We start from the raw sequence: 27,427 nt of genomic DNA on the forward strand, positions 1-27,427 counted from the left end.
TTAACTTTTCATCAATATCGCATTGAATTTTGATTCCACGTTTGGACTTACATCGTGACAACGCAACGTATAACTGGCCATGAGTTAATATTGTTTCTTTCTCTCTAATAAATAAACCAACTTTTTCGAATGATTGTCCCTGTGATTTGTTAATTGCAAAAGCTATTGAAGTTATCATGACTTACAAACCAGAATGTACATTAAGATCTCAGGATGCTGGTCTGCTTATGATTCCAAGGATTAATAAAATAACAGTTGGGAGGTCGAGCTCTTAGTTCCAAGGCCCGTAAACTGTAGAATGGTCTGCCTGCTACTAAAAAAGATGCCCCTTCGGTCTCAGCTTTCAAATCCTGGCTGAAGACTCACTACTTCAGTTTAGCATATCCTGACTAAAGCTGCTGATTAACTGTACAGACTGCATCTCTGTTGTTAGTCATTAGCACTAAAACATAAGTAATGATACTTACAATTTGTTACTAACCCTCATCTTTTCTCTTTCTCTTGTCTGTACTCAAATGTGGCACTTGATGCCACTGCCCTACTGCCAAGTTGTTTTGCCTGCCAAAGGTAAAATCATCTCTGATGGAGGATTGCGGGAATCATCAGGTAGAGGGGTCCTTTCATCAAATTGGCTGGCCCAGCACTGACTAAACTGTGGAATGGCCAATAGGGGGAGGCAGCTTGATGACTGAGGTCTCCAGAACTTGGAACAAATCCAAATCGTATTATGTGATATAATCTACTGTTAAATTCTACTTTGTATTTGTACTATTTCTATTGCATTGAGGATTACTTGTGTTCTAATCTGTATATTGTATTGTATTGACCCCCTTTTTTGACACCCACTATACACCCAACCTACCTGGAAAGGGGACTCTTTGAACTGCCTTTACCAAGGTTTCTTCGATTTTGTTTCCCTACAGGGTTTTTTTTTCCCCCTTTGGGAGTTTTCTTAGAGCGTCAAGGCTGGCGGGCTGTCAAAAGGGTAGGGCCTCTTAAAGCCCATTGCGGTACTTCTTGTGTGATTTTTAGCTATATAAAAATAAATTGTATTGTAAGGGAAAGTGTATTCAAAATACAACATAAAAAGCATATCAACACAAAGTACATTTAGACTTTTCCAAGTCAAGCATGTAGTACTAGGGTGTTGTACCGTGTTAGCCATTATGAATGTAGAGAAAAGCCAAGCAAAATGACACCTTTTATTGGCTAACTAAAAAGATTACAATATGCAAGCTTTTGAGGCAACTCAGGCCCCAGTTGCCTCGAAAGCTTGCATATTGTAATCTTTTTAGTTAGCCAATAAAAGGTGTCATTTTGCTTGGCTTTTCTCTCCAAGTCAAGCATGTAATGTAAAATAGCATAAAATTTGCAGACCTACTTAATACTGTGTCATGGAACTAACCCAAGTAGCTTTGAACATGGGGCAGGGACCGGCCCTGCACAGGGCATCAGTCCATAGCATGGTCAGTTTGAAATCCACATTTAACAATCACACGTCTCTTTGGAAATAAAGGAGTAAAACCCATACAGACAACATGTGTCTGATCCATGAGGCAGCAGCACTGTACTACCATGCCAACCTGAACCAAATCCCCTTCAATTTTTTAGCTACTTGCTTACTAATCAAGTTCTAACAGATAGTCTTCTTTTGTTTGTAAAACTGATACTTGGATTTCTCACCCCACTTTGACTTAGGACCAGAAAAAAGCTACAAGGAAAGTTCAAGACCTTAGAGACCATTAACAGTGGATAAGCACATTTAGAAAATGGGCAAAAATAACTGTGTTTTGATGTGATTAAAGGATTATAAGGCATTGTAAGAGAACGGAATGAATACAGTCAGTCCTCTGTATCTGTGGATTTCACATCCACAGATTCAAACAACAGTGGATAGAAAATATTAAATAAAAAAATTCGCAGTAAGGAGACCTGGGTTCGCTTGCCGGATCCTCCCTGCGTGGAGTTTGCATGTTCTCCCCGTGTCTGCGTGGGTTTCCTCCCGGTACTCTGGTTTCCTCCCACAGTCCAAAGACATGCAGGTTAGGTGCATTGGTGATCCTAAATTGTCCCTAGTGTGTGCTTGGTGTGTGGGTGTGTGCGTGCCCTGCGGTGGGCTGGCGCCCTGCCCGGGGTTTGTTTCTTGCCTTGCACCCTGTGTTTGCTGGGATAGGCTCCAGCAGACCCCCGTGACCCTGTAGTTAGCATATAGCAGGTTGGATAATGGATGGATGGAAAGTGTTATATCTTGATGAGAACATAAGAATCTTAGATCTTTTGAAAAGTGGCATGTTGTTTGATTCGAAGTATACAGTATACCGGGTAGCTATGTGAAAATACTACACCATTTTATATAAAGACTCAAGGATCCATGGATTTTGGTATTGGTTGAAGTCCTGGAACCAATGCAAGGACTAAAGAAAATAATTACACAAAGAAGAAATCGGGGGACAAAAATACTATAAAGCAATATGTTAACATCCAAAGCATAGAATTTAATTCTAATACTCCAGAATTAGCAGAGAAAGCAATGTGTGGATGGTAATCTAATAGCGCAGTATTTTTGATAGCTAAATAAAAGCTGTTTGAACTGGGAAAAAAAATAATGGCACAATGTATTTAATGAAGGAATCAAATTTTATTTCTTTGTGCTGGTTTACATAAGAACAGAGTATAAACAAGGCTTAAAGCAATTCAAAAACCTATCTTTTATAGTACCCATATTTAAATACTCGGTGCAAAATACAAATTTTATCAAAAGAGCCTTCACAGTTCAATAGAAAAATTATTCAAAAGGATTTCACAAGAATTTACACTGAAAAATATTTTTAAAGTAAATCCTGCATTATGTACATTTTTATATACAGAATTTGTCTAAATTTCAATAATTATCTTACTTAAATGTTAAGATATTTTTATACAGTACATGGAGGAGTTGGTACTCAGTGGCACTTTTTTCTCCAAAGTCATTAATTTCTTCAGCATTTTCTAGCTTTCTTACTGCTACTATAACTAATTTTAGTTGCTATTAGCTCTCAAAAATGTTTACTTGCAGATAAAACATTGAGAAAAAAATGATAATCAGTTACTTAAGTTCAGTAGTGTCTAGATTTTTAGCTTCTTGTTTAACAGGCAACCAAGTGGAAATCTGCATTGAAAAATATTCCTGCATACACCACACTATTCACTGCAATTTATAGAATATTCTCTTTTTCATTTCTTTAATTCAGCTGAAGGTAGTGAGAGTTTTCTATTTTTCACACACCGTCACTTGCTGTATGAAAGGGTTTAATAAAATGGTCCCTTGTTCCTAGTTGTAACATTAAAATGCACAGAGAAATAGGATGTTGCTCAAATTTTAATTAAATAACTTCCCAGTAATAAGTTTCTGACTAGAAAATAGACAGACTTAAGTATTAACTGTTTGGAAGTAACCATACACAACTATACCATCTAAAAGCAATTTAACAAACTTTAGAAACTGTTGAGAAAAATGATTATCACTAAAGGCAATATTCCTCAGGCTACTCCATATACAAGTTAAGAAACAGTGGGATTCATACAGAGCTATTAAATGTAAATGACGGTAAACAATGGAACTAACTGCAACCTGCTTCCTTTATATTGATTATAATATGAATCCTGTATATTCCCTTAGACTTTGAATGATTGGTGTTTGTAAACCTGAGTATGTTTGCCCATCTTTGTACATTCAGTTTACTTAAAAGTCCAATACAGTTATTTTAAATATGGTATAACTAAATGGAATGCACCTTTAAAACAAACCATAGTGTTTACCATTAAAAAGCATAACCCTATAATAGGCAAATTCCACTTGGATCATCCCTTCAGAAATTGTATTCATAATGGTTACACATCAAATCATAGCCAGTTTACATTGTCTTTGTGCCTATTGCACAATTTCCCTGCATTTCCGTGGTTTGTCTTTGGGTACTCCAGTTTCCTTCCACAAACCTGAAATGTGTGTCTTAGGTTGATTGGGGTCTCTACCTAGACCTGGTGTAAATGATTAAGAGCATGTGAGTACGTGTGCCCTGCAGTATTCAGAGGTTTATACTTTTCACTCAGTGTTGTCAGGACTGGCTCCTTAAAATTGGATTTGCCAAAATCAGTATGATGGTCGAATCGTCTTGCTTCTTAATTTCATGTAGATTCAAATTGTTAACAATAATTTTGCCTACATAAGGAACTTTTCAGTAGTATTACACTCTTATTAAATTTACAGTTTGAATAACTCAGAAACAGGAATTTATAAAGTCTGAGGAATGTATTCACTTTTGGGACAAACACCATTCTGCAAGTTAACAACCAAACTGAATTAAGTCATTCTCATCTAGTTTATAGTTCAGAGCGACACTAGTTTACAGAGAACCTCTGGTCCAACCACAGCTCAATATCGTTTTTTTGATATTTTGTTGAATTATGACAAAGCCTTCTTGGATTTCTTTAAGTAGAAGGCAGACATAGATAATTCTGCTTTCTAGAAAGGACATAGGTGGGGTCCTCCAGCTTAGGTGGAGTGTGGTGTTTATACATGTGATGCCCAGCTACATACAGTATAAGGAAATCCTGTTAAATGAGACTCCCTGCATCTTAAAATTTCTTATGGACCTTGGGGAAGATACAAATACCCACTGGAGTCCATGGAGAATGTTGGATACAACTGAAAGCATTGAATTTTATGGGTTACCTGGCTTCACAATACTGAAGCCACACCACGAGAGCTTATAGTTTGTTCCACTTATTCTGCACTTATATACTGTGCTGTAGTATTCCACAGTCAATTCCTACTTTTTGTAACCTATTACCATCTGTTAGTAAGAGATGAAACACAAATAAAAATTATACTACAATGTCCAAGGCCCTCATAGCATAGTGATGCATTATAACTACCTGCAGGCCTGGAAACATCGCTACACACCACCATATAGTTGTTGTAATTATAGTTGGCTGTGCAGCAAACCACAGAGTGCCTAGTTTTGTTAAAGAACTTAAAATTATTAGTATTACCTACTTTATTCATATTTTATATCCTCTTCATATATAAAACTGAAGAGGTGGAAAGCATGCAACCACCACATAAAATGCCCCCCAGCTTCTTCCTCTTTGCAGATATGCTGTTAGGATGACAGACAAAATGTTACTGGGCCAGTTGTGAGTGAATGTGCCCCGTGCTGGTGTTAGATTTTTTCTCTGCCTGCTGAAAGTTTGTGAAAAGGAAACTGCAGGTAGAGATTAAAGAACACATGAAAACACTGGTATGTGTCTTGATTATTCTTATCTTATACAAGCCCAGAAAAGTGTACTCTCACCAAATAAATGGACCATTCAGTATTGCTTCCAAGGGATTTTAGTATTCATGGTCCCCTTGTTGAACACTAGTTTGATTATTGTACTGTCTTGTACATAAATTGTAGAACAGTTTATTGCATTGCTAAGATGTGCACTACGTATTAGGGACCAGTTTTAATGTCTTCTGGCCAAGGTAAATTTAAGTAAACTTAAGTGTCTGACAGGCTTCATAGCAAGGCTGTAATTGAGAGTGCCCACTGTGAAAAGAAGATCCCCTTGACAGCTCAGTTGCCTAAAACAGCTGAAGTATGCATGTCTAGTAGTTCCAAGGGCATTCTACCAAGAAGGGCAACACTCGAGCCAGTTTATCACCCTGAACTCTCATTTCTTCTTTCTAGCAGCTGTCATTTGTATTGTTTTTATTATTCAGGTGTCTTCTGTTTACTGCTTTAGCATGTGTTTGTTCAGAGCTCTTTTATTTCAAATACTGCCATATTTGTACATGAAGTTATTTCTTGGATAACTGTGTCCTTATGAATGGAGAGGAAGTGATTTGCAGTCACAAGTAGCATTATGGACTATGATTGAAACATGGCATGTTCATATTGAGTTATGAATGATAAACCTTATTTGTAACTCATCTTGTAACTCTTTACTCCTTTAGAATCAACTGACTGACATTCTTTTTTAAATACAGTGACTCCTGTTTTAGACAGCACTCTTTTTTTTTTCAGCTGCTGATCCCTGTTTTTCCAGTAATGTACAATCCTCATGACCATCATGATTAACTGTGAAAAATCTCCAGTGCAAAAATACCCTAAATAAATTACACATCATACATTAAGATCTGTGTCACCCGTTCCCATTAAGTAGAAAAAAATATGCCAAGAAATGTGCAAAAGACCACATAAATTGAAATATTTACAAGAAAACATTTTCAAGCATAAAAAGTAATAATAGTAAAGTATAAAAAGTAAGTCTTATGTATAACCTGAACTACATCAGTTTATATTATTTTTTTCTGTTTCTTTCTCATTCAGTAACAGTAAGATTAGCATAATCCAAAAGTGAACCATGAGGAATCCTAACAGAAGCTGACTTCCAGGTCTGTACCTACTTCTGTATAATGAAGAAGACTTTCTTTCTGTGATCCTGAAATATTAAAAAAGATGCAGATCCAAGAAGGAAACTTGAAAACTTGTCCATTTGTTCAAGTTAAATTCAGCTTCATGATTCATTTTCATTAAGATTGTCAATTTCACCATCACCATCTTCTACCTCATTTTTCATTAGTTGTTCATATTTTCGTTTGAAAAAGCCAAGCTGTAAAAAAAGAAACAATAGCACTAAGTAGCAAAATTTGTAATAATTCCGAAAATTCAGGGGTTTCATTTAGGAGTATAGCAGGGCCACAGTTGCATTTGAACTAATTAATCATGTACTAGCATACTTTATTTCAAGGTACATAAACAGAACTTAACAACATAGTGTTATCAATTAAGCTTAATCTAAAATAGGGTTTCTAATAATAAATAAACACTGTGAATTTCTATTTTTTTTTTTTACTAATCGAAAATGCATACAATGCATGGTTGTTTTAAAAGATTGGCTTAATTTTAAATAAGTTTAATTCTGGTAGTTTTTATTTTACAAATGTGTCACACTAAGTGGTAAGAAAATTTTTCTAAACTTCACCTGTTATGCCGGTGGAAAAGTGTTTTGCTTTTCTGCCACCAGGTCAACATTGTGAACAAAAATGCTGACATCATATTCTGTTTGAATTACCCTATATTACCTAAAAGAACCAACTATCCATTTTCTGAAACAGCTTGTTGCAACTCAGTCACAATGACAATAGTCCCGTTGTGGTAACACTAGGAGTAGGACAGAAACCAGACCTAAATAGAGCACACGTCCAGCAAAGTATACTTGCACACTATCAGTTTAAATGCATCCAAATCTCTTACCTTGTATAAGATAGCCACTAGTGCTGCCAATAAAAGCAATCCTCCAATTACGCTGCCAATGATTACATTCAGTGGGACATCTTTTTTAATTCCTGGTTTTGTAATAGTAACTTCTATCTGTTAGACAGAATGCAAAGTCCGTGATTTGCTGAACAGTATCAGGCTTTCCAAAAACTGGTAGTATTTTACGTAAATAAATTACAATGTGTGTATAAGTTTGTCTTTCTATATTATGTTAATTTACACCTTAACAAACCCCACAGGTTAGACTTCAGGCCACAAAGCTAATTATTCAAATCACCCCATTGTGTGACACTGAAATTGCCTTACGAATATGAGAGTTGTGTTCACAGCATAGCTATTCTAGGGCATTCTATGGCTTGGTCAATTTTTGTTACATTCTTAAATAATTGGATTGGGGGGAGGAAGCTGGACTTGTTACACACGTGCTGTGTTGTTCGTCATCTGTCATATTTTTTGCCTTTGTTTGACAAATTCGTCAGCTGTAGGATTTGCCATTCAGTTAAGAAACCATATGCTGTAGCTCACAAAGCCTTCTGCTGGAAGAATTATAAATGCCAAGCCATTATTTGACTTCTAAACTAGAACATCCACGCTGTATTTAGAAAATGACACTTTCCAACAATTTAGAAGTAAGGATGTTGAAACCAGAACTTAGATTTAAATTCTTTTCCATAATGTGATATCTTAATGGTAATAATTTAATAATAATATTGGAACATTAACATGAAACATAGAACAAGATCTGGCTAGTACTGTAAAAGTGTATATTAGGCAAATGGTTACCTCTCAGCTTAATTTGCAAAACGCCTGTTAACAGAATGTAAATCCATCAACTTACTGGAAGTTTTTTATTCATGATAATCAATAAGTCTGGCTGTGATGTCTCTATCTCAGCACTTGCTTGCAAATTGACCTCCTGGAATTCTGACTGTATGAGGAGAGAAAAATCAGAGAATTCATATGTTACAATTTAACAGAAAATCACATCTGTCAGTTATTATGTTTCAAATTAGGCCTGAGTAAAAAAAATACTGATTATTTTTCATTTAAACGATTTAATATTGATTCTTAAAGTTTCAAGATCAATCCTGCTCAATTGCTATATGTAGATTTTTGCTGATCTTCGTTTATAATGTCTGATCCAGTACACATCGCTAATGTGCCTGTTAAGGCTTTATATAGAAAAAACACTTTACTGCATCACATAAAATGGACTATTCCATCCCCCCACTGACTTAGAACGTGCACAAACCTCTCCCAGCTCATGCTTTGATTGATCATCTGGGAGTGAAGTGGAGTTTTAGAGTGGAAATAATAGATTGTTATTTGGAACACAGTAATCTGTGTAAACACATTTTTAAAACAGAAACGTTTTTCATATTCTAGTTGTAAATGACAAAATCTAGGTATAAACTATATAATGTATGAAACCTGAAGTCCATATATCAAAGAAACACTTTCACGAAAGGTACAAATATAACAGAACAAGTGCGCTTTTATTCAAAAATATAACTGCAGAAAAAAAAAAAGCCGCCTTAGTATGCGACATTGACACTCAGTTACTACGACGGCCCCATGGCGCAACAGTATCAGTTGCTGACTGGGAATCAAAAGGTCACGAGTTTGATCCTGCACGACTCTTTTGAGAAGTGAACTGCTCTTATTTTTACTATTTTAGAATAAAAAGATACATTTGATTTCAATCTGTAACAGCCAGTGTAATTTATGATATTTGTAAAGGTTAGCTTTGTTTTTGTTTTTTTTTTTATTCACTTTTCATTCTCCGTCACGTTCAGGATCCTTCCCTACCCCATCTGACACTGCTGTTTTCACATAAAGATGCGCTATAGCTCTGCAGTGTATCACAATACATACGACCACATGTTTTTTTTCCCCCCAATCTTGCCAGTCCCCACATGTTGCTGTATGCTGTTTCTTTTGTACTCCAGGACATGCAGAGGAAAGCATAGTAAAGAGCAGTAACTTCACCGCTATATGCAATCATCAGACACTCCCCATCTGACACTGCTGTTTTCACATAAAGACGCGCTATAGCTCACCCAAGGAGCGCCCTTCCTACATTTATGACATGTGTACTTGTTGCTGTGTACACACCTCTCTGTGCTATGGTTCCTATTACACTGAACAAGCACCTGTAATTTGCAGCTGTATTCATTATCTTAAAACAAATATATGTGACATTTTGAAGAAATCATTTTATGACGCGAATAGTACCAATCAGAAAACATTGTCGAAGTAATGCAATATTATTTGAAAACGAACAGCGTCAGATTGGGTGTGATTTATATTGCCGCTGTTACTTAGAGTCAGATCAGAAGCTGAACAAGCTCCTGTTCTGACTCTAAGTAAAAAAGCATGAATTAATCAACAGAAATAACCGCGATCGACATTTTAAACTTAACGATTTACAGTGCATACCAGTTTATAAATTTTATGTCTGTTTGAGGTTACAAAGAAAAAAAAAACACTTCCTCCCCAGCGGGGAATCGAACTCTGGTCTCTACGGCGCGGCAGGGCTGCCGTGCTCTGAGTCAGCAAATCTCAGCGTTACGCCACGGAATGTGTTGTTACATCCTTGAACCTTTTGTGAAAGTGTTTATTTGATGTTTGCCCGTCAGGCTTCACACATTCTATAGTTTATGCCTACATTTTGTAACATTTATTACTAAAATATGAAAAAGTTTCTGTTTTAACAATGTGTTTATACAGATTACTGTAGAAACGGAACACACATGAAATGTATGTGTTCCAAATAACAATCTATTATTTCCACTCTAAAACTCCAGTTCAGTCACTCCCAGATAATCAAACAAGGCATGAGCTGGGAAAACTTAAGTGAACGTTTTGCGATGGTGGGGGATGGAATAGCCGGCTTTTTGCTGCTCGTCTTAATCGGCACATTTAGAAGACAAAAGAGATGTGAGAACTTTTTTAAGGTGGGCCGGATCTACGAGTTTTTTCGTAGACTCTGGTAACAAAACCATATTTACGCTGTGCAACTTGGACATTAATTATTATAACACAACAAATGTGAGAAATAATTTATTCCAACGTCACCCATAAACGTAATCTCAGTTGACATCCAAACAGGTAGAGCCTAAACAATCTATACTGGAAACGGCGGGTAGCTCCAACCTTCCATTTAATTCACTTTGTGGCCAAAAAATAACAGAATCTATAGCAGTTTTTATCTATAAAGATAAGAGATCATACACTATTGTTGGAAACAAGGGCTTTCAACAAATGATACAGGTTTTTGAACTACAGTACGCTATACCAACCAGAAAGCAACTGAGTGAAGTTATTATACCTAGGCTTTATGAAGATCTTAAGCAAAACATTGCCACATCTCTCAGGCCAGTAGAGACAGTAGCCCTAACTTGCCACAGGTGAACATCCAGAGCAGCAGATAATCGCACATTAAAAATGACTGGGCACCTGTGGTGGATGTGTTGCAGATAAGTGTGCTGCATGCTAGTCACACTGGGAGTAACCTTACTGCCTATATACAGAGCTGCAGAGATGACCCGCTGTTGTTCCAAAAACATTTCTAGCATTTCCATTGCACTGTTCCATTGCATGACCTCATCAATCACAAGTTTGTGTTTTACCAAGTCCAATTAACATTTGCTAGCTGTACTGCAGTGGAAAAGGTTTGCAACATGCCTCACCCGGCAAAGCAAACTGACTGTTGTTGGAATTTTCAGAGCACTGTTATACAAAAGTGAGCATGTGCGTAAGCAGCAGAGTTGTAATAGCTCCATAATAGCAGCATTTTCAGTCATGATAGCAGGTTGTTTTTCTTTTATGTTCCATTCATTTAATGCCACAGTCAGTAAGCATCAGCTCTAGATCCTATTTTTAAAAAGCTTCTTTTTAGTCTGAAGACTCTGAGGACATGTTTGAGACTGATTAACATGACTACTACAATTCATATGTGTAACTTGTAGAATTATAGAAAGCCTTCCCGTTGTATCTTTAATTTTGACTAATTCAAGATTATTTTAGTTGTCCAATAGGGGAGTAAATTTGGCTAAGAGTTTAGTTGAGAGATGTCTACATTGAGATTCATAACACATGAAGAGAATATTGAATAACATTTATTTTTAACAAAGCAATATTTGATTATCTTATTATTTGTAAGATTATATAGATGTTTTATAAAGTAGAGGCTATTGCATTGTATTAAAAAAGCAGCCTCCATAATATGTGTGGACTCTGATGTGGCAACTGGAAGTTGAAATCAGAAAAAAAAAAAACCAGTCAAAACCTGACAACTTCGCAAAATTAGTTTTGCATTTACTTGTAGGTTGTTACAATAAGAAGGCTTTAATGTTTGGATACTCCACTGTGCACATGGCAGTCTTTTATAATGATAATATCATAACATCAAGCTTTAAGATGTGACATTTTTGCTACAAACAATACAGTTACAGAAACACACCCACACAAAACCGAGGAAACATAACTACAATAGTGATAAAATAATTCAGAAAAGAAGATAAAATGAATAATATTTAGAAATAAGATAAAAAATAAACTACACAGAAGTCAAAAGCCCTCTAGCAATGTTCAGTTGTACGGGTAGTAGTCCTTGAGATTTCCTGTAATTAAAATTTGTTATCATAGTTTAATAAGATACACGAGTCTATGAAGCACACTATTTGATCTTAGATGTGCCATTATTCAGATCAAAATTTTGTGTTACACTGTATACTTACAACTGCAAAAGTACCATTCCAGATCCTTGCTGTAATGTTTACTGCATACTGCCTTCTTGGTTCGACGTCTTTGAATGAACACTTCAATGACTTACAGTTGGCAGTTTCACAGTCCTTGATAAAAACATAATGAGAATTAGCTGAAATTAGAACATATAAATAAATGTTATTAGCTAACTCTCTAAAACTGCCTGGAAAGTCAGATATTCTCAGGAGTAAAAAAAAATCAGTAATTAGGATTAATTCTTCCATTTATCATATGATTCTGTTAAGTAGTCTGTGTTCCTAAAACAAATGCATATTTAGGTAATTGTAATATTTTTGTTAATTTCGGAAAAGGTACAAAACAGAGATTGTTCTTTTAAGTTTAAGATACTGCTACTGCATTTCCTTTTTTTCTCATGTTTTCATCATCCCCACTGCATCCATAACAGGAAAGATTTATGATTTATGTAGATTTTGTGAAGTAACATAACAATTCAAGGAATCAGGATGAGTATGTTAGTTAGCTAACGGCATCCTTCCTTTTATCTCTTTGTGCTAAGTACTTTTCAGAAGCATATCTGAGCATATCTTTTGAACAACCTGTATTTATTTAGGATGAAAGTGAAAACATTCATATGCAAGAAAAACTTTCTGCAAAAAGATGTAGTATACTCAGGATCAGACCAGTTTACTGCCAAAAGCAGCCTTCAAACCTGACACAAGTTGAATTTTGACACTAACAGCTATAACTGGAGGAGGTCTTCCTGGACCTTTTAGGATTTAAATTTTTACTCGTGTATATTTTTTGCATTGCATGTGATGCACACTTGGTGCTATGGATATGATCATGTTTGCATTATAAAAGATGGCCTTGTGTGTTAAACTTCATACAGACTATATCTCTCTATTATTAAAAAAAAAAGTTTGGGAGGGAGAAAACGCAACTTGCAAGCAGCAGCAGAAAGACAGCAGCTGATACAACCACATCTCCTTGGCGTGCATTCAGCCCCCCCTTCACAATGCGAGCAGTATAATACAACCCGCGAGAAAGAGATTTAACCACGCCCGGGGCCGGAAATAAAGGACAAAGAGTAGATGACAAAGTATAACATTGTAAAGAATTCAGAAATGTTGGCACAGTACACATGCACAGCAGGTTAGAGATAATAGAAGTACAAAAATTCCAAAGTCTCAAAAAAAGGATAGGAAAGATCGCATTAGCACAAACAAAAGGAAATTATTACTCTGTGAAATAACAGAACAGCAAAAAGAGATCAAATATATTGTTCAGATTTAAACTTTAAGTCGGAGACTTGTACATCATCTAATTCATGTTGCCAGCGAGATTCCAAAAAATGTTGTTGCAGTATGAAGTCCCATGAGACAGAGACTTTTAACATGAGATTATTTCAAGTCACGTCCTACTTACAACTATTTTCAAACAAGACCACGGTCATCTAGTCAGTCGTGTGAATGCTTTTGTCAGACATGCTTCCTGTGCTCTCAGCTCTAATAAATTTTATATGGGCAATAATTTTATACATTCAAGATGACACGTCAACGACAAAGCGATGAAGAAAGAGCATGGACAAACATTCGAGAAAGTCGTTCTATTTATTAGAGAGAAAGAAACAATATTCACTCACAGGCAGTTATAAGTTGCATTGTCACAATGTAAGTCCAAACATCAAATCAAAATTCAATGTGATCTTGAAGAAAAATTAATTCCAAATATTGTTTTTACAGAAGTTTTAAAGTAAAATTGAAAATAATGCTTATGTATATAAGATTCCCATGAAAATAACAATCTCTTTAAATTGTATATCTGGAAAACCAAACCCGGGGGTGGTACTCTAGTACTAAGAGTTTAAAAGAAAGCCTTTGTAAAAGACCTATTTTGGGGCATTCTGGTGATCCTCCCTCTTTTCCCTTCCCAAGTCCTTGGCTATCCTCTTACACATGTTCTAGGAACGTACCATAGTACTGCAGATGGCTTCTTGGTGTACTGACTCCAATTTTTTTCCTCTCATGTTTGTTTTTTTTTTCTTTCTCTTGGACATTTTTTTCTATCTTCTTTCCAGCAGAGGCTGTTTTCTGAAGGTACAATCACTTGTAAATTGGCCTCCACCTAGAAATGGTCTGCTCTGATAAAGCCCATTTTTAAAATCTTAAATGATTTTATTTGCTGCTAGACGCGACAGCCAGCTCTTGAATCCTCTATGCAACTTGTCCACAGACACTGTGCGGTAAGCTGTGCATCAGAGTCCATGCAAGTGTTTGTTTTTTTTTTGTTTTGTTTTTGTATTTTATTTCACTGATGCTTGTGAATATTGTTGATGACATACACAAACATAGTTTAGGAGCATATAAATTATTAATGAAGGTTGTTTGGTTTTGGTCTTGGATTTGTTTTGACTTCATTTTCAAGTAGTGCTTTAAAAACTTACCATCAATGTAATGTCTAGTGTAGGGCCCATTTGGTTAACATCTCTGACCACCCCTAAGCATTTTTCATCAGAATGTACATGAATTGATCAATGCTACTCACACTGTAACTTCTAGAAATTGGCATTTTGGTTCTTTTTCATGACATTAACTGACTTGTTTATTACATTGTTACTATTTTATAAAATTTGCAGCAAAGTTTATTTGATTAGATAGAGCACTAGAACAATTTTGATGAGAACACAATTCATCACATCAAATTCACCAATTCCATTCACCTAATTTCTCCAAAATAACATTACTGAATTTTGACTCTCTTAAGTTCTGCTATCTATGACACTACTTAGTAATATACACCATGTGTATATGGCTCTCTGAGTGAAGAATAACTTTACAATGTAATTTGCCCTTAACAAGTTTCTGTTTGTCTCCCTGTGTTCTTGTTGAAGAATTCACTTTTAGGTAACAGATGGGGCCTACCGTACTAATTACCTTCATAATTTTAACTCCTAAATCACATCACACATTAATTTCTTTGCTTAAGCTGAAAAGGTTCAGATTCTTCAATCTTTCCTCATAGCTCAATACCTCCCAGTCTTGGGATCTGGCTTGTTTCTGTAAATTTTTAGTCATGGAAGATTTTTCTCCAATATAGTGATTGTTTAAAAAAAAAAACAGTATCAGAAATCTTAAAACTGATGATTTAGCTACAACTTTTTACATTTTCCAGGCTGGCTTTTAAACTGTCAGAAATTACATTACTGAGGGATGTGACCTCTTTATGGAGTGAGTGTTATAATATTGTTTTCATGAAAGATTATTCTGTACTCTACAGCACTGAGGTCTTCTCACATGAGAGAAGAGGTTTTGACTCCTCTTCTTTGCAGTGGTGTTTGTGTTCAAAGGTTTTAGTAGATGGAGGCTTCAGTTTGTTTATATGAAAATGGTCTGAACTTTATCAGCCCTTTTACATGCAACAAATGAAGTGTCTCAGTGAAGTCTGCACGAGACTAGTGGAGCAGAAGGCAATGTGTGTGGGAAAATAATCCATATTAGATGATTTAGACAGCAACTTAGAATTTGTTTTCTCTTTAACATTTTTTCTGCAGTACTTTTAAGTTTAAAAGTGCATGGCAAAGTAAACTTTCTTGCATATGTTTTTAATTGGTGCTCTTTTGTAAACACCCAAGATTATACTTACAAACAAATGCATGTCTGTTGGGCCCTCTGATCTCAATACAGAGATCACTGTCAGATTAAACGTGTCATCTGCTTACTTTGTGATGTTGATCTTATGTAAACAAGTGGGTTATCACTAGACTTTGCCTGGACTGGACAGAGCATGGGAAGAATTCTGCAGTGCAATGGTCATTTTCCTTTTTAAAGAGCACTTTTAAGATATTTATCACAGTTCCATACATTTGTTACTACATCTGCATCCTATTTACAACTATAAACTAAGTGGCAAAAAATATATACATAATATTGCTGAAATGATACCATTACTAGGATTTTTAATTTAAACACAATGCAACCTTTTATAGGAATAAATGGTTTTAAAAATACTTCAATAAATGGGTTCTGTATCTAATTTGTAATTCCTAAATGAATTAAAATTGAGTAGTGTGATAGGGGAACAGGTAGAGAGTGTAACTGCTGGCAAATTAACATAGTGGATGCTAAATGTCAGGCTGTAAGATGCCCAAAGCATAAAAGCACTAGAAATAGTAACACTGCCAATGACATGAAACCACAATCTCCTAGAGGAGCACTATACTCCAATTGAATGGGTGGAACCTGGAAGGCCTTATTCCTGGTTTTTGGATATTAGGTGAACTAAGGTCAAGCCAAAAAAAGTTTTTATTTAAGCTATTGTTTCAAAGTAATACAGTGGTACCTTGAGATACGAGTGCCCCAATGTACGAGTTTTTTGAGATATGAGCCGTCACTAGGTTGATTTTTTGTCGAGTTACGAGCCAAAATTTGAAATACGAGCCATCAAAGAGCTTGTCCCCGCACATTCCGTGGAACTGATGACAGAGGAGTTGATGGAACTACAGACGCAGCAACTTACGGAGGTTCTGCAGGAGATCGGTATCGCGGAGGAGGCTATCGCTTAAAGTGAGAAAAAGGAAGTGTTTGCAATGTGGGAAAAAGTTTCGAACTTTAAAAGAAACACCCTGAAAAAATTACAACTGATCATACAGCGGCGTTATTTAATGACACTTGCCTAATGCTTGACTTTATTGAAAAGAAACTGAACTTGCAGCGGCGCTATTTAATGTAACTTGCCTAACGCCTGACTTTATTGAAAAGAAACTGAACATGCAGCGGCGCTATTTAATGACACTTGCCTAACTCATTTCAGAAACATTCTAAAGGGGAGGACTAAACAAAGCTCCTTGGCCTATTGATCAAAGACCCCTTAACATCAAGTCAATTTAGACTCGCCAGTTAAACTAACAAATATATCATAGAGATGAGGAAGGAAATGTGACAATCCAAAGAAAACATGTAAATACTGGGAGAACATGTAAACTCTGAACAAGCAATGACTGGCCCAGAAATTCATCCCTGAAGTTTTATTAACCATCTAGATACCCCAAACTTATCCAAATCTTCAGAATTCTATAAATATGCTGAGAGATTCAGTGTACTCTTCATAATTCTACCATTTACAGAGATAATTTCAGTCTTAAGGAATATTGAAAACCAAGCTGTAGATTTTTTAAGCTTCCCAAGACTATTTGCATGACGTACTAAGTCAAGTACCTGAATTAGGCAAACTGCATGTATGCATGACAAATATTGGAGCTTCTTGGCTATTAAACAGTGAAACATGTATACGTTTCTGAGGATCTAAAAGTCTGCAGTGAACAAAGACACCAGTCTGACTGGCAGTGTATCCACTAAAACCCACTTGTAACGAGTAATCTCTGCTAAAATGCTGTTTTTGCCACAGGATAAAATATGCTATAAAGCAGAACTTTTTTTACTGTCTTTATTTTTAAATAAATAGGTCAGTTATAGTTTGAGTATAAATAGTCCCAGACAGCTTTCATGTATTCATCTTTACCAACCAGTTTTTTCACTCTTGTTAAGTCCTCCTTTGAGAATGATGCAGTGTAAGGCTTTTCTCTGATTTTTAGTGGGTTCAGCAACTCTGTTGTCTCACAGCTCACGGCGATGGCCTGCAGGAAACAAGTTCTCCATCATTCACAGTTTACTTCAAAGCAATTAATTTACAAAAAAAAAATCCACCTTCCCCCCTAGGGAGTTCAAATGTCAGAAAGGGAAATCAATGGCATCTGTGATGCAACGCTTTGCATAACGGTATGAAAAAAATGCAGTTCCTCTAACTGACTTTAAAACTGTGAATAGAATAAAAACCTACCATTATATTGAAGACAGCATACTACACTAGTTATTTATTTTAAAGTAAAATAAAAGTAATTCTAGTTTAGCTTTTGTAGTTTGCCTGTTATTTAAATTACTTGACACTTTGCATTTAAAGCTGACATAGGGAGTCAGTATTAGATTCTTTGTATTTTTGTTAAAATGTGATTTTTTTTTTTTTTTTAAACAAAAAGAATTGAATTTGAATGTGCATTCCATAAGAATCCTACTCATTTTACCTTTGTTTTAAAAGAATGGGACATTACCGTATCTGTATTGACATCCGTTATGTAGAGCAGTGGATTTCCTGCAATTCTAGTAGATACAGGCAGGGCAACTGTAAGGGATGCCATGTGCACAGGAAAACCTCCGGTGGTAACCTTTAGAGTAGAGATAGAAGTAAGATCACAGGACTAGGAAAACACAAATCAGATGTATTGTTTTTAAAAATGGACACATATATTTAGTTTGGTAAAGTATGCGAAGGGGGTGCAGCCAGGAAAGCTAGCAAGTTGCACTAATTAAAATCACAACATGTGGATGTGAATATGCAGCTGGAAAAACATGAATTTGGAACATAAGAAAGTGAAAAGTGGTTTAGAAGCCACATAGTTAAGGCAGGGCAAACTACAGTCAGTAGACGACCACATATATTTTAATACTAAACACTTTATATTATGATGTTCTATATTTAGTTCAGTAAAAGCAGATATTTGAATGGCACAATTCATTGTGACAAATGTGGAGTGTTTCTGTGCTAACCTTGTACCCAGAGCGACCAGGAAAAATGAGAGGTTAAAGCTAAAGAAACGCTATTAGAAGAAGGGTAATACACAAGGTGCATATCAGGTTACAATAAAGGCTGTGTGTCTTGGACCTAACTTCATCCTTAGGTTTCTACAAACTGCCACTTACAAACTTCCTTCTCACTCTAACTTTCCTCCTCTGCATCTAGCCTTCTCTATCTACACCGGGAGAGTCCTTGTCTCCAAGTTCCTATGCTCTTTTAAGGCCTGAGTCAGGAGTACTTCCAATGCCACACTTGTACTGCTGGGGCACCCAGAACCACACAAAAGCAATAAAACCTTTTCTCTGAAGCAACCTGGAGCAGATCCAAACATCTCTGCCACTGGGTTGTCTACAGGGACTACAGTTCCCAGAAAGCCTTGTCTGAATTATGGCCAAACTATAATCTGACTGCCTTATGTTGTATTAGGGAACTGAATTAGGATACTACCTTCGGTTTTTTAAAATTTGTTGTTCTCCTATTCTCTCTGGGAATTGTTTCACGGCATAACCACCAGACTAGCAAACCCCTTAGCTGTTGCTCTCTGAACGCCATGTCAAACATTTAAAGGAGCAGCTTAGGACAATTTTGTGCCACCACTGCTATCTTGAAACAAGTGGACATGAGGAGGAAAATAGCTTATGACTGGACCCCACTCCATTACAGGTCATGCTAACTCACTCTGCTCTGTACTTGTACTATTTCTATTGCACTATTATATTGTATAGAGGATTATTTGTGTTCTTTTCTGTGTATTGTATTGTATTTACCCCCTTTGTTGACACCAACTGCATGCCAAACCTACCTGGAAAGGGGTCTCTCCCAAGGTTTCTTCCGTTCTTTTCCCTACAAGGGTTTTTTTTGGGAGTTTTTCCTTGTCTTCTTAGAGAATCAAGGCTTTGGCTGTCAAAAGGCAGGGCCTGCTAAAACCCATTATGGCACTTCCTGTGTGATTTTTGGGCTATACAAAAATAAATTGTATTGTATTATACTTACCAAAAGATACTCTTACAAGGCCAATTTATGAGGTGAAATCACCTTATTCTACACATATTAGAAATGTGGTATGGCTACTGGGAGAAAACCTATGTGGACATTGGGAGAACCATACAAATTGCATGCAGGCAGTGAGGCCAGATTTCAAACCAATTTTGCTAAACCTAAATTATACAAATTAATTATGACATTAAAAAAAGAAAGGCTGAATGTTAGAAAAATGCATTAACATTCATTGTTTCTAAAATTATGCATTCATCTTTTGCATCTATTGTTATCATAGTGTATTTGATCACAATTCTGCATTGCAAAAATTGCACGAGAAAACATTGGTAATTCACCAACCTTCAGGGTGATGTTGAATTCAGGACCTATATCTTCGAAAGTATTCACTTTTGTTTCAGCTGGAACAGCCGAGTTTACTTCATAAAAATGTAGGCTGGTATCTCTGTAACCAGGAAAACATTAAACATATTAGACTGGTTGCACAATGAGGGATCATATGGTGGGTTAAGAGAAAAACAATGTTAACACAGAATGTGCAGGTTCAAGTTTCAAAGGCAGACATATGATCTATGACCTATTTGAAATGTTGCTAGTCATCCACAGAGAAAAGCAGTAATGTAATAATCGCTCTACATTTTATATATTATAGTACAACAGGAATTATGTCAGGTTTGCAGTGTGATACATAGTTTGGACTTTACATGACCAGGTTGCCAGTTCAGTCCCCACCACTGACTCAGCATGTGACCCTGAGCAAATCACCCAACCTGCCTGTGCTCTGATTGTAAACATTACATTGTACTGCATCCCGAACTTGTAAGTTATTATGGATAAAGGTGTTAGACAATTACAGTGTTCATCCATGTAACAATATTAGATCCTAGTTTTGGTCCAGTCCCATCTTATGGTGTCTGCTGCTGGCTCAGACATCTCACTAAAACATAACAGGATAGCGGTTCTGAAACATGTCTATAAAGCCTTATATAACGAGTTTGTTAGAGTATTGTTGTCCTAGGTTTTCAACAGCTCATTACTAGCCAATATCTGACAGCAACAAAAATTTATCTGTGCTAGTGGTTTGTTCACATGCTCACCATATAAGTTTTCAAATCCAATCTTGCATCCCCCCCCCCCCCCCCCCCCCCACAAGCTGTTAAGACTGCAGTGTCTCCCTGACTCTTTCTTACTCTTGTTCTCTCTCCAATTCTCTTTCTCACTCTCTTCTTCTGTCTCTCTCCCTCACTTTCTCCCATTCACTCTATTGTTCTCTCTGTCTCTTTGTCGCTCTCATATTCTCTCTCCCTATCTCTTTCTCACTCTCTTGTTTTCTGTCTCTTTCTCGTTTGACCACCCTAACCTACTCTCACCTCAGAGTACTGCACCCTCCACCCATCCTTCTGCTGATACCAGCATAGGAGAGACATCCGCACCCACAATTACAGCCGCGCAGGTGAGCAGAGAGCTGAGGAAACTTCGTGCCAGCAAAGCAGCGGGTCCAGATGGAGTATCGCCACGACTGCTGAAGGCCTGTGCATTGGAGCAGGGGAGTCCTCTATACCGCATCTTCAACCTGAGCCTGGAACAGGGGAGAGTCCCTAGGCTTTGGAAAACACCTTGTATCACCCCAGTTCCAAAGGTATCACGTCCTAGTGAGCTGAATGACTTCAGGCCTGTCGCTCAAACGTCACATGTGATGAAGACCGTTGAGTGGCTGCTGCTTCACCACCTGAGGCCACAGGTCTGCAACACCCTTGACCCTCTGCAGTTCGCATACCAGGAGAAGGTGGGAGCGGAGGATGCCATCATCTATATGCTACACCGATCCCTCTCCCACTTGGACAGAGGCAGTGGTGCTGTAAGAATTATATTTCTGGCCTTCTCTAGCACCTTCAACACCATCCAACCTCTGCTCCTTAGGGAAAAGCTGACAGAGATGGGAGTAGATTCATACCTGGTGGCATGGATCGTGGACTATCTTACAGACAGACCTCAGTATGTGCGTCTCGGGAACTGCAGGTCTGACATTGTGGTCAGCAACACAGGAGCGCCGCAGGGGACTGTACTTTCTCCGGTCCTGTTCAGCCTATATACATCGGACTTCCAATACAATTCGGAGTCCTGCCACGTGCAAAAGTTCGCTGATGACACTGCTATCGTGGGCTGCATCAGGAGGGGGCAGGAGGAGGAGTATAGGAATCTCATAAAGGACTTTGTTAAATGGTGCGACTCAAACCACTTACACCTGAACACCAGCAAAACCAAGGAACTGGTGGTGGATTTTAGGAGACCCAGGCCCCTCCTGAACCCCGTGATTATCAGAGGAGACTGTGTGCAGAGGGTGCAGACCTATAAATACCTGGGAGTGCAGCTGGATGATAAATTGGACTGCCAATACTGATTCTCTGTGCAAGAGAGGACAGAGCTGAGTATACTTCCTTAGAAGACTGGCGAGCGCCCTCTTCTACGCGGTAGTGTGCTGGGGAGGCAGCATTAAGAAGAAGGACACCTCACGCCTAGACAATCTGGCGCGGAAGGCAGGCTCTATTGTAGGCATGGAGCTGGACAGTTTGACATCCGTTGCAGAGCGACGGGCGCTCAGCAGGCTCCTATCAGTTATGGAGAATCCACTGCATCCACTAAACAGTGTCATCTCCAGACAGAGGAGCAGCTTCAGCGACAGACTGCTGTCACTGTCCTGCTCCACTGACAGACTGAGGAGATCGTTCCTCCCCCAAACTATGCGACTGTTCAATTCCACACGGGGGGGTAAACATTAACATTATTCAAAGTTATTGTCTGTTTTTACCTGCATTTTTATTACTCTTTTTAATATTTTTTTGTATCAGTATGCTGCTGTTGGAGTATGTGAATTTCCCCTTAGATAGATAGATAGATAGATGGGATTAATAAAGTATCTATCTATCTATCTATCTATCTATCTATCTATCTATCTATCTATCTATCTATCTATCTATCTATCTATCTATCTATCTATCTATCTATCTAATTAAGAGATGAAATTGTTAGATTAAAGCCATTATTAAAGATATATTCGGTTTTCAATTTAAGTACATTTACAACAAATATTTGAAATACATATGTTTAGCATATTCTGATAGTGTCAAGATCAGGTGGTAAGGAAAAAGTCCAGTTTAGCTCAATTTCTAACCTGGGCATAGTCTGTGTGTGTTACGTCTTGCGCTAAGAAAGGTGGATTAAGAAATGGGGATGACTAGGAAAGGAAACGTAATCAGGAGCCAAAATCAAAACCAAACATACGTCCTATCATTTGTCACTACCAAAACTTTGCTCAAAGATTTGTAATAAAGAGACAAAGCAAAGAATCAGAAACCAGGAAATCTAAAGCACAAGCTAAATAAACACTGCATGGTATCTAGAAACTTGCATAATAACTAGTCTGATGTGCTGTTTTTTATTTTGTCACATTGTTTATGTTGATCATGGTGTTTCCTGGGACTGACCATGTTGTCATGATGGCAACTCAGCATGAAGACACCCATTAAAAAAAATGCAACCAAAACGGTATCATTTTATCAATAACTAGAAACAATAAAAGAAGCTGAAGCAGATGCTCAGGAAATATTAAAGTACAAAGAATTATAACAACATAAGGTTTTTCTCTAGTTAACTCTGATTTTTTTTCTAACACATCCTTACAGACTTGTGTGCTTGAGTACTAATTGGCTGAATGCTAATGTGGCTGTGTGCACCAGTGGGCTCTGTGATAGGCTGGCACCTCGTGTAGTTACCTCATTCCTGTCTTGTGCCAAATATTACCGTCATGGTCTCTGACAAAGTAACAACCAGAGCAACCTTAAATTGGATTAAGTGGGTTTGAAAATGTTACGCTTTGTAAAACTATATTACTTATTTAAAAATGTGATTCATTAAATTTACATTTTATTTTAAAAATTCTACCAGAGTTTGTTTTTTATTTACTACATTTTAACCTGTTTTAGCAATTGTTAGAACTTCTGTGGATTGATGTGCTATACTGCTCAAGTCTGATAACCTTTTGTTTAAATCATCTGATCTGATTTGAAAAGCTTTAGTGGAAACATGGTCGTCACTGAAACATTTTCATCGGTGGCCACCCTTCTTAAACTGTCTTCAAGCAGAAAGCCAATTTCAGAGCTCATGTTTTGATGTGACCATAGAGCAAGTCTAAAGCATAACAGCCAGCAGTAAATCTACATTACTGAATCAAAGCAAGGAAGATAACAGCTTGTATTTTTAAGGACAGGTGAAGTCATAGGAAATCGTGCACTGACATTTTATCTAAAGTCAGTATCACATTACACAGCTTCTAATCGGAGGGGATGTCAAACTTCACTGAAATTGTTGATCTAGTCAGTTGCTGAGTATGCCAGTTTACAAGACTAGAAATTGCAGGGCATGAAAAGTTATGCATCTGTGTGATGATTACAGCAAATTCAGTCACAGTCTCAGCCCTTTTTTTATTATTCCATTCTCTCGTTGCACATAAAACATGAGACATCATACAGATGAGCGTATTTTCTATTTTAAAACACTCGCATTCTGTATTCCTTGTCACTGTGTTATGTGTGCATCTGGCTGTGCACTCATTAGTTGTCACTATTCACATACAGAGCCCACCTTTTGACTTAAGACAAGCCCAAGCCTGTTTGATTTCTTCAGGGTGATTCACAGACTGGCTGGACAGAGTCCTCGGAATGTCATACTACATGACCAATGATCACAGGACCTCTCCGCGACTGCCTCCAACTTGCTAAGATTATTAAAATGAACTCTGTGACATAAAATCGCTGGGAAAGTTGTGTAATATGACACGGCCTTAACTGTAATCTTTTATTAACACAAACAGTATTAGTTTTGTTACCTAACTCAGACCTAACCACTTTCAGGATAAAAGTGTCCAACTGTAACACAAAAATGTAATTCCTTTAATTAAGTAATGCATTTTGTGCGTGAATTCAATGAAAAGTCTCTACATGAAAACTGACTGAGTTATTTGATGCTTAAATAATTTATCAATTGCATAAAACTTTTTACCAAAAAAATATGATTAGCAAGAAGAGGAAAGTGCATACCTAGTAAAAACAATTTCCGAGTTGTACTGAACAGGAATGGAAATGTTGACCACATTGTTTTCTGGAGTTTCTTCTGTACTATCACTATCAGTGTATAACAGAAAAACATGATATAGTTAAACTTGCATTTACAAATTAAACAGACATGGCCAAAGTTAAGCAGAAGACTTAACTATATTATATATATATATACACACATATAGTGGAACCGTGGATTGCGAGCATAATTTGTTCTGGAAACGTGCTTGTAATCCAAAGTACTTGTATATCAAAGCGAATTTCCCCATAAGAAATAATGGAAACTCAGATGATTCGTTCCACAACCTAAAACTATTCATATAAAAATGATTAATACAAAATATAAAGTAAAAATACATAAACAAATTAACCTGCACTTTACCTTTGAAAAAGAATCATGGCCGGTGTGAGTGAGTTTCTAAACTCTTGGGATTCCACCCAATGGGATGACATGCGGAAGAGCGTCCTGAAGCAACTGCAGGCTCCCAGCACTGTAGCAGTTTGTCATAAAAGGGAATCCAAAAAGATCGCGGACATTCTATAAGCGCCTGCCATTGATGGGTGATATAAGGAAAATTATAAATGCAGGGCACAGTATTACTTGGCCACTAACCTGGCCCCGACCTTGCCTGACTGCTGTGTCTGTGTATAGGAGAGTGGCAGATCCCACTACAATAAATAACTGTGCTGTTCCTGTTTCAAGCTGAATAAAGCTGGTGTTGCTAAAGTACTGAGGCTCAGCTTCATGTTTTGGGGTGCAATACAGAGATTCACACGTTATAACACACACATGTGGTCACAATGCTATAATAAACAGTATACGCTCGTACGGATGTTGACTATATGAGTAAGGCACGCCAACTGAGCCCGAGAATGGGAAACGATTACCCACAATCCCACTGCGAGAGAGAGAAGAACCTTCAGCTCAGTTGTGATCGTGTGGCGCTCGGCAGACAAAGCGTATACATAATACTCGTATTACCAGACCTCGCTCATTTATCAAGTCAAAATTTATTAAAAATTTTAGCTCGTCTTGCAAAACACTCGCAAACCAGGTTACTCTCAATCCAAGGTTCCACTGTATAAATTTTATATATATATATATATATATTTTTTGTAATATTTTAAAAACAAGCACAACTGAAGAGCAAATTTCTCATACTTCTTCAATGCATTTTTACCTTTTCTCTGATAATAATAGTAGATATCTTCTATGCATCCATCCATCCATAAATTTCCAAACCTACTTAACCAATTCAAGGTCACAGAAAGCTAAAGTCTAACTTAACAAAATGGAATACAAGGTGAGAACTGTTCCCAGATGGAAACAGCCTGTCCTACGGCATGCATACACACTCATTTATGCTCAAACTGGGTCAGTCCTGATTATTCAGTAAGCCTAACATGCTCATCTTGGGATGTGGGGAAAAAAGCCTGAGAAGAATGTGCAAACCTAGCATAGACAGTTCTTAAATGAATTTGTTCTTGAAATTTGCTGTTCAGTTAATCCATAGACAAAAGCAAAAGCAATAATAGCTTTCATACTACCTAAGAGCCTGGAAGTTGATATAAGCCACACTCTGCAAGTGGTTGATGTTAAAATCAAAGTTGATGTCAAAGGATACCTTAAAAAAAACAGGTATTACTATTAGGTATGGTCTTTACACATTTTTTATTGAATAAAGGTATTTACTAGCTACAATATTTTGTGCCATTATCCAGCCATAAAGAGCACTGCAATCAACTGGTAAGTAATCCTGGATGAGAGTGTATATGTGTGTATAATAAAAGAACATACACATGATGAACATCACATTTATTGTGCAAGCATGCATCATTGAGGTGGATTATATACCTGGCTATGTAATATACTATATGCAATACTGTTTGGGCAAATGGTAACGAACCATGAGTATTTTAAGCACTAGAATCAGGGAATGTTTTTTTATCCTTGGAGTAAAAGGATACTGAACAGCTGATATTACTGACTATTGCATAAGTCTACCTGATATGAGTTCCTTGTATATACTGTCTGATTTAGTATTTATTGTGCTATTGTCAAAAGTCTTTGGGAGACATGCAAATAAGAATCTCATTGTGCTTTATACCCTTCACAATAATCTTCAAGACAAACTATAATAAGTTACATTTGATTGTGATCTACATGCACTTGCACATCCTATATGCAGTATGGGATGGGCACAGAAATAAACTGCTCTACTTGTGTGAAGAAGTATACTTTACTGAAAATAATTACACATTCACCCTTAGCTACAAAAAAGTCTGTATCAAATCAGTAAAATACCAACTGATTTATTTTTTTAAAGAAACCTTTACTTACAATTGTATAAAAGGCAACCTATATTTTGTTACATAGAAACAATGACAGTCTTTTTCCAGAAAGTTATTACCATTTGAAATACAAATATTAATCTAATAGAATATAAAACACCATTAATTCCTGAAGTTCCTTGAAATTCTTCAAGTTATCTGTCTATTCATCTATCTATCATATAGTGATTTTTCCTAACGACTTACCTGTCTAGATGCCTATTTAACCAATTTTATTTAAAATGGTGCTTCTTATATTTTAGAATTACAGTAATCCCTCGCTATATCGCGCTTCGCCTTTCGCGGCTTCACTCCATCGCGGAT

At 36.9% G+C, this 27,427-nt stretch overlaps 1 protein-coding gene across 1 annotated transcript in view; it reads right to left on the minus strand.

The window, feature by feature from the left end:
* Positions 1-2,618: 2,618 nt before the first annotated feature.
* itga2.2 (integrin, alpha 2 (CD49B, alpha 2 subunit of VLA-2 receptor), tandem duplicate 2) overlaps positions 2,619-27,427 on the minus strand; it is a 173,679-nt gene continuing 148,870 nt past the window's right edge. Inside the window, exons 22-30 of the mRNA XM_028805625.2 lie at positions 26,321-26,397; positions 24,755-24,838; positions 20,001-20,103; positions 18,139-18,252; positions 17,557-17,667; positions 12,047-12,160; positions 8,143-8,232; positions 7,281-7,397; positions 2,619-6,636 (exon numbers count right to left, since the gene is read on the minus strand). Of these exons, the coding sequence (XP_028661458.1) occupies positions 6,541-6,636; positions 7,281-7,397; positions 8,143-8,232; positions 12,047-12,160; positions 17,557-17,667; positions 18,139-18,252; positions 20,001-20,103; positions 24,755-24,838; positions 26,321-26,397 (906 nt within the window). The 3' untranslated portion in view covers positions 2,619-6,540. The remainder of the gene's footprint in view (positions 6,637-7,280; positions 7,398-8,142; positions 8,233-12,046; positions 12,161-17,556; positions 17,668-18,138; positions 18,253-20,000; positions 20,104-24,754; positions 24,839-26,320; positions 26,398-27,427) is intronic.

Source organism: Erpetoichthys calabaricus, chromosome 7 (genome assembly GCF_900747795.2).
Source record: "Erpetoichthys calabaricus chromosome 7, fErpCal1.3, whole genome shotgun sequence".
Taxonomy (NCBI): domain Eukaryota; kingdom Metazoa; phylum Chordata; class Cladistia; order Polypteriformes; family Polypteridae; genus Erpetoichthys; species Erpetoichthys calabaricus.